Source organism: Entelurus aequoreus, linkage group LG24 (genome assembly GCF_033978785.1).
Source record: "Entelurus aequoreus isolate RoL-2023_Sb linkage group LG24, RoL_Eaeq_v1.1, whole genome shotgun sequence".
NCBI lineage: Eukaryota > Metazoa > Chordata > Actinopteri > Syngnathiformes > Syngnathidae > Entelurus > Entelurus aequoreus.
This window is the reverse complement of record NC_084754.1, coordinates 38,934,766-38,950,760: the sequence shown is the minus strand read 5'-3', so window position 1 is coordinate 38,950,760 and position 15,995 is coordinate 38,934,766. Positions and strand designations below refer to the sequence as shown.

Here is a 15,995-nt window from a genome sequence, read left to right as displayed (position 1 = left end):
TTTTCATTAGATGTGTCATGATGTGAATCCGTAAGGCTCTAATTCTTTTGTCAAAATGAGACTGGAATAACGCCACGGAAACAAGTAATTGCCAAAAACTCTCACTAATGTCCCACACAGAGATCTCACGTTTGTAGGATGGGGCTGTTTTGGAGCAAAAGTGACCTCCCCTGTATTTATTTAACCTGGCTCCATATGTGGAGTGTACCCGTGCAGGAAAAACAATCATTCAGGGTGAAACTGCGAGCACTGGTGTTTTCTTTGAAAGGAGTTGTCATTAGTGTGAGCTGGCCATGAGTGTGTGTTTAAATAAGGATGAGCAAACAGGGCAGCATCGTGTGTGGCTGTGCGGAAATAAGCTCACCAGCCTCTAATACGTGCCTCTCCGTTCCACTTTATTGCCAGCGAAGCGGTGCTCTGATAGTTGGGAGTGTTTCTACTGGTGTTTTGGATCTTTTAGTTGCATTCAGTGTGTATAAAGAGGCCTTGTGTCCGCTTCTACTGTAGGGCGTCTGTGACAAGGAGGACGTTTGGTCATAGTGGCATCGCCGTGCACACCTGGTACGCCTGTCCAGCCCTCATCAAGTCCATCTGGGCCATGGCCATAAGCCAGCACCAGTTCTATCTGGACCGCAAGCAGAGCAAGGTCAGTCATCAGACCCCCACCCCACAAACACACACACACACACAGGCATGCATCATTAGAAGTGATGGTTGAGATGCAGGCGCTTAATGACGTGCTTTTTTTGTGCGTGTGTCCAGTCAAAGATCCATGCCGCACGCAGTCTGAGTGAGATTGCCATCGACCTCACCGAAACGGGAACGCTGAAAACCTCCAAACTGGCCAACATGGGCAGCAAAGGCAAAATTATCAGTGGGAGCAGTGGCAGCCTACTCTCGTCAGGTCAGTACACAAAAGTATGTGAGCGTATTGATGGGGCTAAAAACCAAGATACTGATGCAATAAGGAGAGAAAGGCGACTGATATGTGAGTATTCACCGATATTGCTGTAGGGCAGGGGTGCCCATTACGTCGATTGCAAGCTACCGGTCGATGGCGGAGGGTGTGTGAGTCGATCGCCAGCCAGGTGTTAAAAAAATAGACCTAAAAATTAGCGATCCTCAATCTTCACTAAGACGTCACTTTTGTCCCTTGATTGACATTCACGGCACCCAAGGGTCTTGTGAGATGACGCTGGCTGCTGCGAGCTCAGTATTAAGAAAAAATGACCGACAGGAAGGCGAAAAACACTTTTTATTTCCACAGACTCTCGCGCCGTACCTGCACTGCAAAAAGTCAGTGTTCAAAAACAAGAAGAAAAAAATACAAAAATGAGGGGTATTTTATTTGAACTAAGCAAAATTATCTGCCAATAGAACAAGAAAATTTGGCTTGTCAAGACTTTCCAAAACAAGTAAAATTAGCTAACCTCAATGAACCCCAAAATACCTTAAAATAAGTATATTCTCACTAATAACAACTGTACTACTGTATGAGTACGTATTTTCTATTGTTTCATTGAAAATAAAACAGCAAAGTCCATTTAATATGAGACACAATTGTGTCAAAGTCATGATTTTTTTTTCATGCTTGAAATAAGAAATTATTACTTTGAAAAAGCAGTTTTATACTTGTGAGTGTTGATGACACAGCTTTGCAACAGTTGATATTCTAGTTTCAAGCATGTTTTACTCAATATAGGTCATCAAATCTCAGCAACAAGCTGTAATATCTAACTGAGATCATTTAGGACCAAAGCCCTTAAAACAAGTAAAACACTCTAACATAAAATCTGCTTAGTGAGAAGAATTATCTTATCAGACAGAAAATAAGCAAATATCACCCTTATTTGAGATATTTAATCTTACTTAGATTTCAGTTTCTGCAGTGTGCCGTCAAAACTCTAAAGACCGACCGCACAGTTCCTGTCTTTGCAATAAAAGCGCTGCTTCATCCTCTCTGCGCTAACAAAATAAAAGTCTCAGAAAGCTGGCGTGCACAAGCTAGCAAGCTACGGAGTTTGCCGCCAATGTATTTCTTGTAAAGTGTATAAAAAGGAGTATGGAAGCTGGACAAATAAGATGGCAAAAACCAACCACTTGCATGTGGTATTGGACAGAAAGGAGGACTTTTTTTCTCCTCCATTACAAAATGTGGACGTTATCATCACTACTGTCTGATTCCAATCAATGCAAGTCATCATAATCAGGTAATACACCAACTTATATTCTTGTCTTCATGAAAGAAATGAATCTGCATGTGTTAAACATGCTTGAATTATCATTAAACACCTTTATCTTGTTGACAAAACGTCTCTTTCATAAATAAATAAATATAAATGATATATATGAATGAGGTACATCCCCTCCACTTGGTCAATTGAAAAATAGCTCGCCTGCAGAAAAAGTGTGGGACCCGCTGCTGTAGGGCGTTGGTTAACAACTGACTGGATGGACAGAAACAGCTGTCGACGGCAGCAATTGTGCATGCCGAATGTTCTTGCAAGCATTATGTACACATCACATCCCCTTCTCTCCATGTTGCATCCTCCAAAGTCCCCGGCCTCTAAATTTAGTGGTGGTGGGAATGAAAAGTTGAGGAGGTCAAAGGACAGCTTTTGAATGGCATTTTAAAACAATGTTGATGTAAGCTGAACAAGTTATGCGAGTGACAAGATGATTAGAGTCGAGCATAAAACCTCTTGAACCAGTTTGTTGAAAGTGATAATGGTTACCATACTATTATGTCGTTGATTTTTCAACATACATACAATTATACCATCCTTCAGTCTCCACCCTCCTCTTCTGCTCCTCCCTATATCATACAGATTCTTTACTCGTCATTTTTTCCACAACCTACTGCTCATTGAAAGCAGAAAGTTGTCTTTGATACTAATTGATACTGATGCAGTCTTACTAAGGCCCCTTTTCCACTGCACTTTATCTACTCAGCTCAGCACAGCAGGCAATACCAGTTATCTATGCTGATACCTGACAAAAAGAAATACTAATGCTTAGGGATGTACAGTACAGGCCAAAAGTTTGGACACACCTTCTCATTCAGTGTGTTTTCTTTATTTTCATGACTATTTACATTGTAGATTGTCACTGAAGGCATCAAAACTATGAATGAACACATGTGGAGTTATGTACCTAACCAAAAAAAGGGGAAATAACTAAAACCATGTTTTATATTGTAGTTTCTTCAAAATAGCCACCCTTTGCTCTGATTACTGCTTTGCACACTCTTGGCATTCTCTCGATGAGCTTCAAGAGGTAGTCACCTGAAATGGTTTTCCAACAGTCTTGAAGGAGTTAGCTCATCGAGAGAACTTCAAGAGTGTGCAAAGCAGTAATTCATAACAGTAACGATTAGAGATGTCCGATAATATCGGCAGTCCGATATTAAAATAGTGGACTTGAAGTGGGTGTGGCATGGATGATTGTTTGGCGCCCAATAAAAGACTTGATGGAGGATTCTTCAAAAGCAAGGCTTCAGTCAGCAGATGTTAATATCGGCAGTCCGATATTATCGGCCGATAAATGCTTTAAAATGTAATATCGTAAATGATCGGTATCGGTTTTAAAAAAGTAAAATGTATGACTTTTTAAAACGCCGCTGTGTACACGGACGTAGGGAGAAGTACAGAGCGCCAATAAACCTTAAAGACACTGTCTTTGCGTGCCGGCCCAATCACATAATATCTACGGCTTTTCACACACACAAGTGAATGCAATACATACTTGGTCAACAGCCATACAGGTCACACTTAGGGTGGCCGTACAAACAACTTTAACACTGTTACAAATATGCGCCACACTGTGAATCCACACCAAACAAGAATGACAAACACATTTCGGGAGAACATCCGCACCGTAACACAACAGAACAAATACCCAGAACCCCTTGCAGCACTAACTCTTCCAGGACGCTACAATATACACCCCCCCCCACACACACACACACACACACACCTCAACCCCGCCCAACTCAACCTCCTCATGCTCTCTCAGGGTAGAGCATGTCCCAAATTCCAAGCTCCTGTTTTGAGGCATGTTAAAAAAAATAATGTGCTTTGTGACTTCAATAATAAATATGGCATTGCCATGTTGGCATTTTTTTCCATAACTTGAGTTGATTTATTTTGGAAAACTTTGTTACATTGTTTAATGCATCCAGCGGGGCATCATAACAAAATTAGGCATAATAATGTGATAATTCCACGACTGTATATATATGTATCATTTGATATCGGAATCGGTAATTAAGAGTTGGATAATATCGGATATCTGCAAAAAATCCATTATCGGACATCTCTAGTAACGATAAGAGTACCGATGAATATCGATATCGATAAAGAATAACGATATACATCCCTATCCATGCTAACATTACCCTGTTGCTGTGCCTTACAGTAGTTGTGGGCGCAGTACTCCTGTCTCCACTGGGCTGCAGTAGTCTGTATACTCCTTGTCCTCAGTCTCTTCTTGAATAAAATGTATCCTTAGTGTGGCTACTGTAACAGCCACAAGGCAAGAAGTAAATACAGGAGCTTCTAAAACGTCCTCCATTGTAAAACGTCAGTGTGCTAAGCAGTGCAAATGCAATATTAAGGAACAGTTAGTTTTTTATGCTCTAGCGCGGGGGTGCCCAAACGTTTTGTCTCCAAGGGCCAAAGTGAAAAGATGCCATTGGGCCACGGGCCAAACACAGTGATTTTAAGCACACATCGGCACCTGGAGTGAGGAGTTTAGCCCCAGCCCACCAAACCAAGGTGGTAGAGATCTATCACATTGGATAGATGGCAACTAGTTAGCCTTGCGGACATGTCGCCAATGTTTGTGTGAGCTTGAAAGAGGTCACTTTAAATATGTATTCAATCTGGGAAGCCACTTTGGGCACCCCTGCTGTAGGGTTACATCTGCAGCTGTGAAGTGAAAGCTCTACTTAAGCAATGTGTGTTTGATAATGGCTAAATTATACATCAGCAGTCAACAAAGCAACATTTAGTGGATTAAAGCGATATGTTTTTCTTTTCACATGACCATTCTGCTACAACTTTCACAGCAGGTGAGCCTTTATTTGTTCCTCTCCGAGAGCAACAGTGAGTGTATAGTTTGTCTTACCTCAGGACCTTTGGGATTGTTGCCTCACCAACTTTGTCCTCCACTGCCCCCCACTCTTCCTTGAAACAAACTGCTTTGTTATCGAAATGTTCCATTCACTTCCCTGTAAACATCCTGCGAGGCCTGTGCAGGTGCATGAACAATCTGTCCGAGTTTTCCCCTCAACAGCCCGCCTCAAAAAGGCTAAAACCCCCACAACTGTAAACACTAACATGCTTCTGACCACTGTGCTCTTTGCACTCTGCAGGCTCTCAGGAATCAGACAGCTCCCAAACAGCCAAGAAGGACATGCTGACAGCACTGAGGGCCCGGCAGGATGCTCTGGAGGAAACGCTGAAGCAGAGACTAGAGGAACTCAAGAGCATTTGCATCAGAGAGGCTGTATGAGAAAACACGAGAAATTTAACCATGCCACTTTTTATATCTTATTATTGAACCTATCGTTGCAGGAACTGACAGGGAAACTTCCTAAGGAATATCCTCTAGATCCAGGAGAGGAACCCCCTACAGTGAGGCGGAAGATCGGTACCGCCTTCAAACTGGATGAGAAGAAAATTCTTCCTAAGGGGGAGGTGAATCTCAAGCTCTTTGATTATACATTTAAGTCGTGTTATAGGGGACTTATGCAAAACCAACTTTTCTTACCTATTAGTACCTGTTTTTGTGCATTTGGGGACTGCGCGAGTCCCGAAAATTTGAAATCAAACCATGGAGGCATGGCAGAGATATTTATAAAACAATCTTTCTCTTCAGACTTCATCAAAACGAGCCGTTTACAAAGTGTGACGTCAGTTGAGTATCCATATATGGTAGAGATTTACCTAAACATTCTTGCGCGAGTCAGCCATTTTTATTTTATGTAAAACCATCTGTGCCACAACATCATGTCGGCGATGAAACCCAAAGAAGGAAAAAGCTCTGTTGTTAGTTTGTTTTTTAACAAAGTCACTACACAAACGTTCTCATCTGAAGTAAAACGTGCCTTACTTATAACTTTTATGATTCGTGGCAATGTGCCTTCATCTGTGAGGAAGTCTATTCGGGTGTGTACAAAGATGAGACCTGCGTCAACCACAGACCTTTACAAAAAGATGGATTATTCGATAAACTCGGCGACTACTACGTATGGTAAGTAATTACCGTATTTTTTTGGACTACAGAGCTACATAAAAATATGTATTTCCATATATTAGCCGCACAGCACTATAGGCCGGGATATATACGTTGTGAAATGAGTTATTTACACAAAGATTTTGTAAATGTTTCTTTACATACCTTAATTGTTTCCAAATGGTGCCTGTCACACAGGCTGATCATACAAAACAGAAGTCATCGTCAAGGACCCACGAGCTGCGGAAGCTAGCTCTCCAATCAGCTAAACAGACTCAATAACTCCAAGGTCATGTTTTGGTGGATTTTATGAAACTGAAACGATAGAAAAAGAATGCCATTACAAGTTAATAATACTAACAAAGACAATCGTAAACATGTTATCATATTAGCTAATGCTAATGACGCTAGCTTCATTACATTACGGTAGCACGTACAAATATGCATGAAAACAACCCCTAGAGACATCACACATGGGACGGTTTCGTAAGTATGAATAGTTTTAGTAAAATTGTAAAACTTAGAAACCTTGCTTGGAGTGATGAATGAATCAATACAAGTAGAAACGCTATGGACGGCTAGAAGACGGAACAGGACTTCTACTTCCGGTTGAAGGCTTAATTTAAACAGAAGGGCAATGCAGCATCTGCAGTGAGCAAACTCGTCCAAAAGAGGGCGTCATAGTACAAACAATAACACACCTATTTAGTGTATTTCCTTTGTTCTTTTTTTAGCTATATTCACATTATGACTATCAGTGTAGAAAAATCCATAAATTAGCCACACCGTTTTATAAGACTCAGGGTTCAAAGCCTGGGAAACAAGTAGTGTTTTGTAGTACGGAAGTTATGGTACAGTATATAGAAATGTGTTAGTATTTCTAAGTACTTTAGCAATGTTAACTCTTTTGTTGTGTAGCTAGCTTAGTCTTCTACTGTAAGAAAGTAGAGTCACCATCCTCCAGATAAAGAAAAAATTATTTTCCTAAAAACTACTTGTGATTGGATCAATGTCTTGTGTGTTTGGCAATGAACCAGTTACTATTATAACCGGTAATTACATTCACGAGCCTCGCAAACGATGATGTACCTCATAGCATAGCTAACTAACTGTATAGCTGGCTCGAGCCTCTATTGTTTACAAGGTTTCGAAGCAGCAGTGGAGTAAAAGTATTAACGTGGTGCAAAATATAAAAGCATTTTATTGTCTATATACAAATGTCTATGTGCAGGATCTACTAGATAGATAGCTAGATAATGACTTGGTAGAAGTTTAACCTTAGCCAACGTCTAGGACCAGATTTGCAGCTGGACTTTCTTACTTTCTGTTCCAGGCGTTGCCGTCCTCTTCGGCTGACAACAAACCACGGTGGGCCGCTGGTCTCGCCATATCAACTGGAATGTTGTGTTGTGGTGAAAGTCAAGTAAAAATTAGATGGCTCATGGCAATCACCTTAGTCCATATTCCATACGGTCTTAGCAAAACAAAATTAGCCGAGGCAAGGACGAAAGCCCAGTCAGCGTGAGTGGCATGAAACTACTCCACCTCTCAAACACCTCTCAAAACAAACAGTTTTTGATAGTAGCACAAAATTGGCTTGAAGATTGGTCTTAATAGCAAATCTATGCAACATGTTGACCAAAGAACCATCACTACATGTTATATACCGTAGACCAAAATAAAGTGTTTTGAAAATAGAAAAGAAAACAATGATATGACCCCTTTAAGATGGTGCACCCCATTGACCGAGTTAGTTGTGCTACATCTTTCTTGTACCACCTTTAATGTGCCATGGTTACATTTCATTCAGAGCCGCAGCACTTCTAAAAATAGTCTGGCAGGGTTCTCTCGTCAGGAAGTGGTCGTTTTTGCACGCCTGCATCTGTATAAGCATGGGTGTCCGTCACAGACGTTGTATGCTTTGAAAAGATTCCAGGGACTCTTATCACAAACCTGACAGGGCCAGCGAAACATTGACCACTCATTCACACACAACACCGCACTAGCAGTGTGTGCAGATGTTCGTGAGAGAGATTCCTAAAGACTGAGGTAGTCCACTCAGAAGTGAGTGCAACACGAAAAGGCATGATACGAAAACAGAACTGTTGTAGTACTGAAAATATGTTACACAGTACAGTGCAATGCCCTCCTAATCAGTGCATACTTCTAAATATACTTGCACCAGGATTGAGATGTTTTGACAGGGTGATCGCAGCTTGACAAATCCCAGAAGAAGTCTCATGAAAATAAGGGTTTATATGGACGCGATTCTGTTATTATTGGATGAGTTGAGTGTTTCTATAGGGAGTCTTCAGTGGTGAGAAAATCTGCTGCAAAAAAGCTCAATTGTTTCTGCAGTGTGCTTTCTCTGGCAATCCGCGTGTCCACATGTGTGTCCACCCAAATAGGAAACACGGGAGAATTACAGTGACTGTGAAATAACCCTGTTGCTTTTGGATCAGGAGGAGGTAACTCGATGAAGCGGGTTGTCTTTGCTTGTGTTGTCGTCAGGAGGACTGTTTGGCTCATGTATGCACATATGTGTGTTTGTCCTAGGAAGAGGAGCTGGAGCGCTTGGAGCGGGAGTTCGCCATTCAGTCCCAGATCACCGAAGCAGCCAGGCGCCTTGCCAGCGATCCTCACGTCAGCAGCAAGAAGCTGAAAAAGCAGAGGAAGACCTCTTATCTGAACGCGCTGAAGAAACTTCAGGAAATTGAGAACTCTATCAATGAATACCGGGTTCGCTCTGGCAAGAAGCCGACACAGAGGGCATCGCTTATAATAGAAGGTACCAGTATATTAAAGTGACGATATTAGACACCATAATTTGTCCTTTTGGATAAATAAAATAATTTTTTTAAATGGACGCCATTTAATGACGACTTTAGGTGGCTGTCTTTACCACAACATGCTGCCCGCAGGGAAGTCATGGCATCTGTAAAGCTGTTTAAAAGTTTAGGGTGGAAACTGTTAGTGAGTGCAACACACCAGTCCTTGGGGAAAAAAAGCTGCGAAACATTTCAACATGGACTGTAAATAATTAACGAGATTGCAAGGATTTGGCTAGAATGATTTCTAAGTGGATGAATTCCATGAAGGACAAACACAACTGAGCGATGTCCTAATAGACACCAGGGACCTCATTTATAAAAACTGCATAGATTCCAACGTAAACATTGAGACTTCAGAATGTACCTACACACACAAAAATCTGATTTAAAAAGCCATACTGCACACGTTTGTAAGCACTCTCCTCACTATAAAGCACACCTGCAGTGAATTGTGCGCAGAAGAATTCCTTCCTACAATCATGCATTAAGGGGCATGCTAATTAGCTCATGAATATGGTGATGATCTAAAGCAGGGGACCCTAAACTTTTTGACTCGGGGGCCGCATTGGGTTAAAAAAAATGTGTCCGCAGCCGGACACATTTTTATATATATATATATATATATACATATATATATATATATATATATATTTTGGACACACCTTCTCATTCAATGCGTCATTGTAGATTGTCACTGAAGGCATCAAAACTATGAATGAACATGTGGAGTTATGTACTTAACAAAAAAAGGTGAAATAACCGAAAACATGTTTTATATTCTAGTTTCTTCAAAATAGCCACCCTTTGCTCTGATTACTTTTTCGCACACTCTAGGCATTCTCTTGATGAGCTTCAGGAGGTAGTTACCTGAAATGGTTTTCACTTCACAGGTGTACTTGAAGCTCATCAAGAGAATACCAAGAGTGTACGAAGCAGTACCACATGTGTTCATTCATAGTTTCGATGCCTTCAGTGACAATGTAAATAGTCAGGAAAATAAAGAACATGCATTGAATGAGGAGAAGGTGTGTCCAAACTTTTGGCCTGGACTATATATATATATATATATATATATATATATATTATATATATTATATATATATATTATATATATTATATATATATATTATATATATATATATATTATATATATATATGTGTGTATGTATATATATATATATTTATATATATATGTATGTATGTATATGTGTGTGTGTGTGTGTGTGTGTGTGTGTGTGTGTGTGTGTGTGTGTGTGTGTGTGTGTGTGTGTGTGTGTGTGTGTGTGTGTGTGTGTGTGTGTGTGTGTGAGTATATATATGTATATATATATAATTATATTCCGAGCGCGATGTCACGTTATCGATGGGAAAATGCATTTTTTGACAATATGATTTGCCTGAGCGGCTAGGAGACACCGAGAGTAACAAGCGGTAGAAAATGGATTAGAAAGGACAGATTAAAAAAAATAATAATTAAGAAAAAACTTGGAACTTCCCACGGGCCGGATTTTGGACACTGGTGAGCCGGATCTGGCCCGCGGGCCGCAGTTTGGGGACCCCTGATCTAAAGGATCATGTATGATAGACGGCGACTCAAAAGAAGGCGGCACTTTCAGATTGATGCTTATTACGTCGAGCACCACAACAAGATCATGTTAGGAAGGCTAAGTAACGCCATATCTAATAAAAAAAAATTGGGAATTTAAATGTCAAAATTTGACCAATCACCGTGACTGTAACTGTTGCTGACATGAAGAAAAACATGTTCACATTTTAGCATTCTGTTTGCCAAGACTTTGTCCAAATAATGTTTTATTATTTATATATGGCTATTTTGTCAAATAATGCAAAGCAGACCTTTTGTGTAATGATGACTGCGTTTGAGCCAAACAGTGTTATAAACTCCCAAAGTTTAAATGTATTGAAACAAGTTAAATGTAATCATTCCTAAATTCATGAACAAAACATTGTGATACAATCCATATTTTTTGGTGTTTAGTTTACAAAAAAAATACTTTAAATTGTTTGGCCACACACAAGGTCAAAAACACATTTGTACCTTTTGATCATTCAATTAAAAATAATATAAACAAATATAGATTACAACCATAATTAAATGCATTTTTTGTGAAATACAGTACAGGCCAAAAGTTTGGGCACACCTTTTGATTTCAATGAGTTTTCTTTATTTACATGACTATTTACATTGTAGATTGTCACTGAAGGCATAAAAACTATGACACCTGTGAAGTGAAAACCATTTCAGGTGATAACTTCTTGAAGCTCATCGAGAGAATGCCAAGAGTGTGCAAAACAGTAATCAGAGCAAAGGGTGGCTATTTTGAAGAAACTAGAATATAAAACATGTTTTCAGTTATTTCACCTTTTTTTTGTTAAGTACATAACTCCACATGTGTTCATTCATAGTTTTGATGTGACAATCTACAATGTAAACAGTCATGAAAATAAAGAAAACGCATTGAATGAGAAGGTGTGTCCAAACGTTTGGCCTGTACTGTATGTTTGATATATTTTATAGTGCATATGTGTTTTTTCATGTGAGTATAAACTTTATTTCGTGGCGACATCATCGAGCATCGCTGATTCCCGTGTCGGAATACGCAACCTTCTCTGTATAGAATTAGAAATGGTAACAAATGTGTTTGCGGTAAAACAAATAAACTTTTTTTATTTGCAACGTGCCGTTAACGGTTTGTTGTAAGCCACCAATGACAATGAAAAATGGGCCTATAAATAACTGATGGTTGTATCAAATGTATTTTTACCCCTTCTTATCTTTCTGTCCTGTAGAGGCCAACATTGGCTCAGAAGACAGTTCGCTGTCTGACGCTCTGGTCCTGGATGACGATGATCCTCAAGTTACCGGTACCCCCAACTTCTCCCCGATGGCGTCGCCTCACAAAGGCCTTCCCCCGCGGCCACCTTCTCACAGTCGTCCCCCACCGCCACAATCCCTGGATGGACTGCGGCACCTGCACTATGCACGCACGGATTACGATAAATCGCCAATCAAACCTAAAATGTGGAGTGAGTCGTCACTGGATGAACCTTATGAAAAGATCAAGAAGCGCTCCTCTCACTCCAGGTAGGACTGTTGTTTACAAGCTCATAAAGGCATTTAGTTTAAAGGGGAACTGCACTTTTTGGGGAATTTTGCCTGTCATTCATAATACTTTAGTAAGAGAAGAACACATATGTTTTTCTCTTTATGCATTCTAAATCGTAAATAAACATTAGCAATTGTCAGCTAACAATGAAGGTAACGGGAGTCGCTCTTTTCCACTTATGCAGCGCTCTAAGAGGTTTTATATACAGTACAGGCAAAACGTTTGGACACACCTTCTCCTCAGTCAATGCGTCTTCTTTATTTTCATGACTTTCTACATTGTAGATTGTCAATGAAGGCATCAAAACTATGAATGAACACATGTGGAGTTATGTACTTAAAGGCCTACTGAAACCCACTACTACCGACCACGCAGTCTGATAGTTTATATATCAATGATGAAATCTTAACATTGCAACACATGCCAATACGGCCGGGTTAACTTATAAAGTGCAATTTTAAATTTCCCGCTAAACCGGTTGAAAACGTCTATGTATGATGACGTATGCGCGTGACGTCAATCGTTGAAACGGAAGTATTCGGACACATTGTATCCAATACAAAAAGCTTGGTTTTCATCGCAAAATTCCACAGTATTCTGGACATCTGTGTTGGTGAATCCTTTGCAATTTGTTTAATGAACAATGGAGACTGCAAAGAAGAAAGTTGTAGGTGGGATCGGTGTATTAGCGGCTGGCTGCAGCAACACAACCAGGAGGACTTTGACTTGGATAGCAGACGCGCTATCCGACGTTAGCCGCCGACCGCACGGATGATCGGGGGAAGTCCTTCGTCGCGCCGTCGATCGCTGGAACGCAGGTGAGCACGGGTGTTGATGAGCAGATGAGGGCTGGCTGGCGTAGGTGGATAGCTAATGTTTTTAGCATAGCTCTGTGAGGTCCCATTGCTAAGTTAGCTTCAATGGCGTCGTTAGCAACAGCATTGTTAAGCTTCGCCAGGCTGGAAAGCATTAACCGTGTAGTTACAGGTCCATGGTTTAATAGTATTGTGGATTTTCTGTCCATCCTTCCAGTCAGGGGTTTATTTCTTTTGTTTCTATCTGCAGTAAAGCCCGATGCTATCACGTTAGCTCCGTAGCTAAAGTGCTTCGCCGATGTATTGTTGTGGAGATAAAAGTCACTGTGAATGTCCATTTCGCGTTCTCGACTCTCATTTTCAAGAGGATATAGTATCCGAGGTGGTTTAAAATACAAATCCGTGATCCACAATAGAAAAAGGAGAGAGTGTGGAATCCAATGAGCCAGCTTGTACCTAAGTTACGGTCAGAGCGAAAAAAGATGCGTACTGCACTGCACTCTAGTCCTTCACTCTGATGTTCCTCATCCACGAATCTTTCATCCTAGCTCAAATTAATGGGGTAATCGTCGCTTTCTCGGTCCGAATCGCTCTCGCTGCTGGTGTAAACAATGGGGAAATGTGAGGAGCCTTTCAACCTGTGACGTCACGCTACTTCCGGTACAGTCAAGGCTTTTTTTATCAGCGACCAAAAGTTGCGAACTTTATCGTCGATGTTCTCTACTAAATCCTTTCAGCAAAAATATGGCAATATCGCGAAATGATCAAGTATGACACATAGAATGGATCTGCTATCCCCGTTTGAATTAAAAAAAATCATTTCAGTAGGCCTTTAACAAAAAAAGGGGAAATAACTGAAAACATGTTTTATATTCTAGTTTCTTAAAAATAGCCACCCTTTGCTCTTGATTACTGCTTTGCACACTCTTGGCATTCTCTGGATGAGCTTCAAGCACACATGTGAAGTGAAAACCATTTCAGGTGACTAGAGCAAAGGGTGGCTATTTTGAAGAAACTAGAACATAAAACATATTTTCAGTTATTTCACCTTTTTTTGTTAACTTGTGTTCATTCATAATTGTGATGCCTTCAGTGACAATCTGCAATGTAAATAGTCATGAAAATAAAGAACACGCATTGAATGAGAAGGTGTGTCCAAACTTTTGGCCTGTACTGTATACATTAGTAAAGTAGTAGCATAATAATTCATAATGTAATGTTTACGTATTTTGCTAATTTTGAACATACATCGGCGCATTCATTTCCTGGACACATCACAACGTTCACCATTTCCTTCAACAACACTGACTACTACTCATGCAGACTTCATGAGAGTCAACAAACATAATAAAACATCACTCACTGTACAATGTCTGCTCTCACTGTTGGGATGTTCATACATTCCCATTTAGATGAAGAATTATTCATAATCCTCGCAAAGGTTAAAAAAAAAAGGTATTTTTGTGCTTGTCGCGCCATCTCTGGGTTTAGGTTGGCTGTCATAGTTGACCAAGGTCTCGGTTTATGTCCACAACCTTCTACTATCCAGTTAAGAGACATGATTTATAATCTAGAATTACTTTTCACCAGCTCAGAGTCGAGAGAGCAGCTCATGATGTCAATTTAGCAGCATACTGTAGTTAGCTCTCTGCGATCTATGCACCGCTGAAAGTAGTTCCTTAACATTAGCGCTTATACTAACATAATTGTTAATACTTGGTTAATAGCTTTTGAGATGTACCGTATTTTCCACACTATAAGGCGCACCGGATTATAAGGCGCACCTTCAATGAATGGCATATTTCAAAACTTTGTTCATATATAAGGCGCACCGGATTATAAGGCACATAGAATAGACGCTACAGTAAAGGCTGGGTTTACGTTATGCATCCATTAGATGGAGCTGCGTTAAAGGGAATGTCAACAAAACAGTCAGATAGGTCAGTCAAACTTTATTAATAGATTACAAACCAGCATTCTGACAACTCTGTTCACTCCCAAAATGAATAAACAGCTGTTTTATTATTTTCCCCGAGGTAAAGTCAGTGACGTAGTATTTCGTTTATCTTTTAACAACAGCAAGGTATAACATGTAGTGCAACATTTATATCACATAGTGGAGGGGAACTTTTCCTCGATTCAATAAACGCGTAAAAAACAGTGATACTGTTACGGTAAATCAGACGTTAGTGCAATCACAATATAGTAACACTCGAAATAGTGCAGAGCAATAACAATATATCAATAACTCAACGTTGCTCAAACGTTAATGCCACACAACACAACACACAAAATAAACATGTAAAGCTCACTTTATGAAGTTATTCCTCATCCACAAATCCCTCAAATTCTTCTTCTTCAGTGTCCGAATTAAACAGTTGGGCGGATACGGCATCCAACATGCCCGCTGCTGCTCTTTCCCGTGTTCTACTGCGTGACTGATCGCTTTGAGTTTAAACTCTGCGTCGTAAGCGTGTCTCTTAATAGGAGCCATTTTGGGGTCTTTACATAAACACACAAAGGGAAATGAAACGGCACGCCTCGCGCAGTCATATATTCCTGCATGCACTGCGTGCTTCTTCTTCTAGGGTAAGCAGCCGCCGACTTCATTTTCCCCCGTAGAAGAAGAAGCGTGCGGTGCATGCTGGGATATATGACGTCTTCGACGAGACGGAAGTCTTCATTAATCGAGTCAGTGTCGCTGCTGTTGTCTAGCAGTTCAGTGACGATTACTGCCTTCCTGAAAGCATGTCTCTTAATAGGAGCCATTTTGGGGTCTTTACATAAACACACAAATGGAAATGAAACGGCACGCCTCGCGCAGTCATATATCCCAGCATGCACCGCGCGCTTCTCCTTCTACGGGGGAAAATGAAGTCGGCGTAGTTACCGTAGTTGCGAGACCTGATGGGGCTCAATATTGGTCCATATATAAGGCGCACTGTCAGCTTTTGAGAAAATTTGAGGTTTTTAGGTGCGCCTTA

General features: G+C 40.5%; 1 protein-coding gene across 8 annotated transcripts in view; it reads left to right on the top strand.

Moving 5' to 3' along the window:
• frmd4a (FERM domain containing 4A) overlaps positions 1-15,995 on the top strand; it is a 241,121-nt gene that overhangs the window by 209,504 nt on the left and 15,622 nt on the right. For 7 of the 8 annotated variants that reach the window (XM_062035312.1, XM_062035310.1, XM_062035311.1 and 4 more), the window contains 6 exons: positions 505-646; positions 763-904; positions 5,375-5,508; positions 5,577-5,699; positions 8,794-9,025; positions 11,880-12,174. In XM_062035312.1, the coding sequence (XP_061891296.1) occupies positions 505-646; positions 763-904; positions 5,375-5,508; positions 5,577-5,699; positions 8,794-9,025; positions 11,880-12,174 (1,068 nt within the window). The remainder of the gene's footprint in view (positions 1-504; positions 647-762; positions 905-5,374; positions 5,509-5,576; positions 5,700-8,793; positions 9,026-11,879; positions 12,175-15,995) is intronic. The other variant, XM_062035307.1, reaches the window with a different exon arrangement.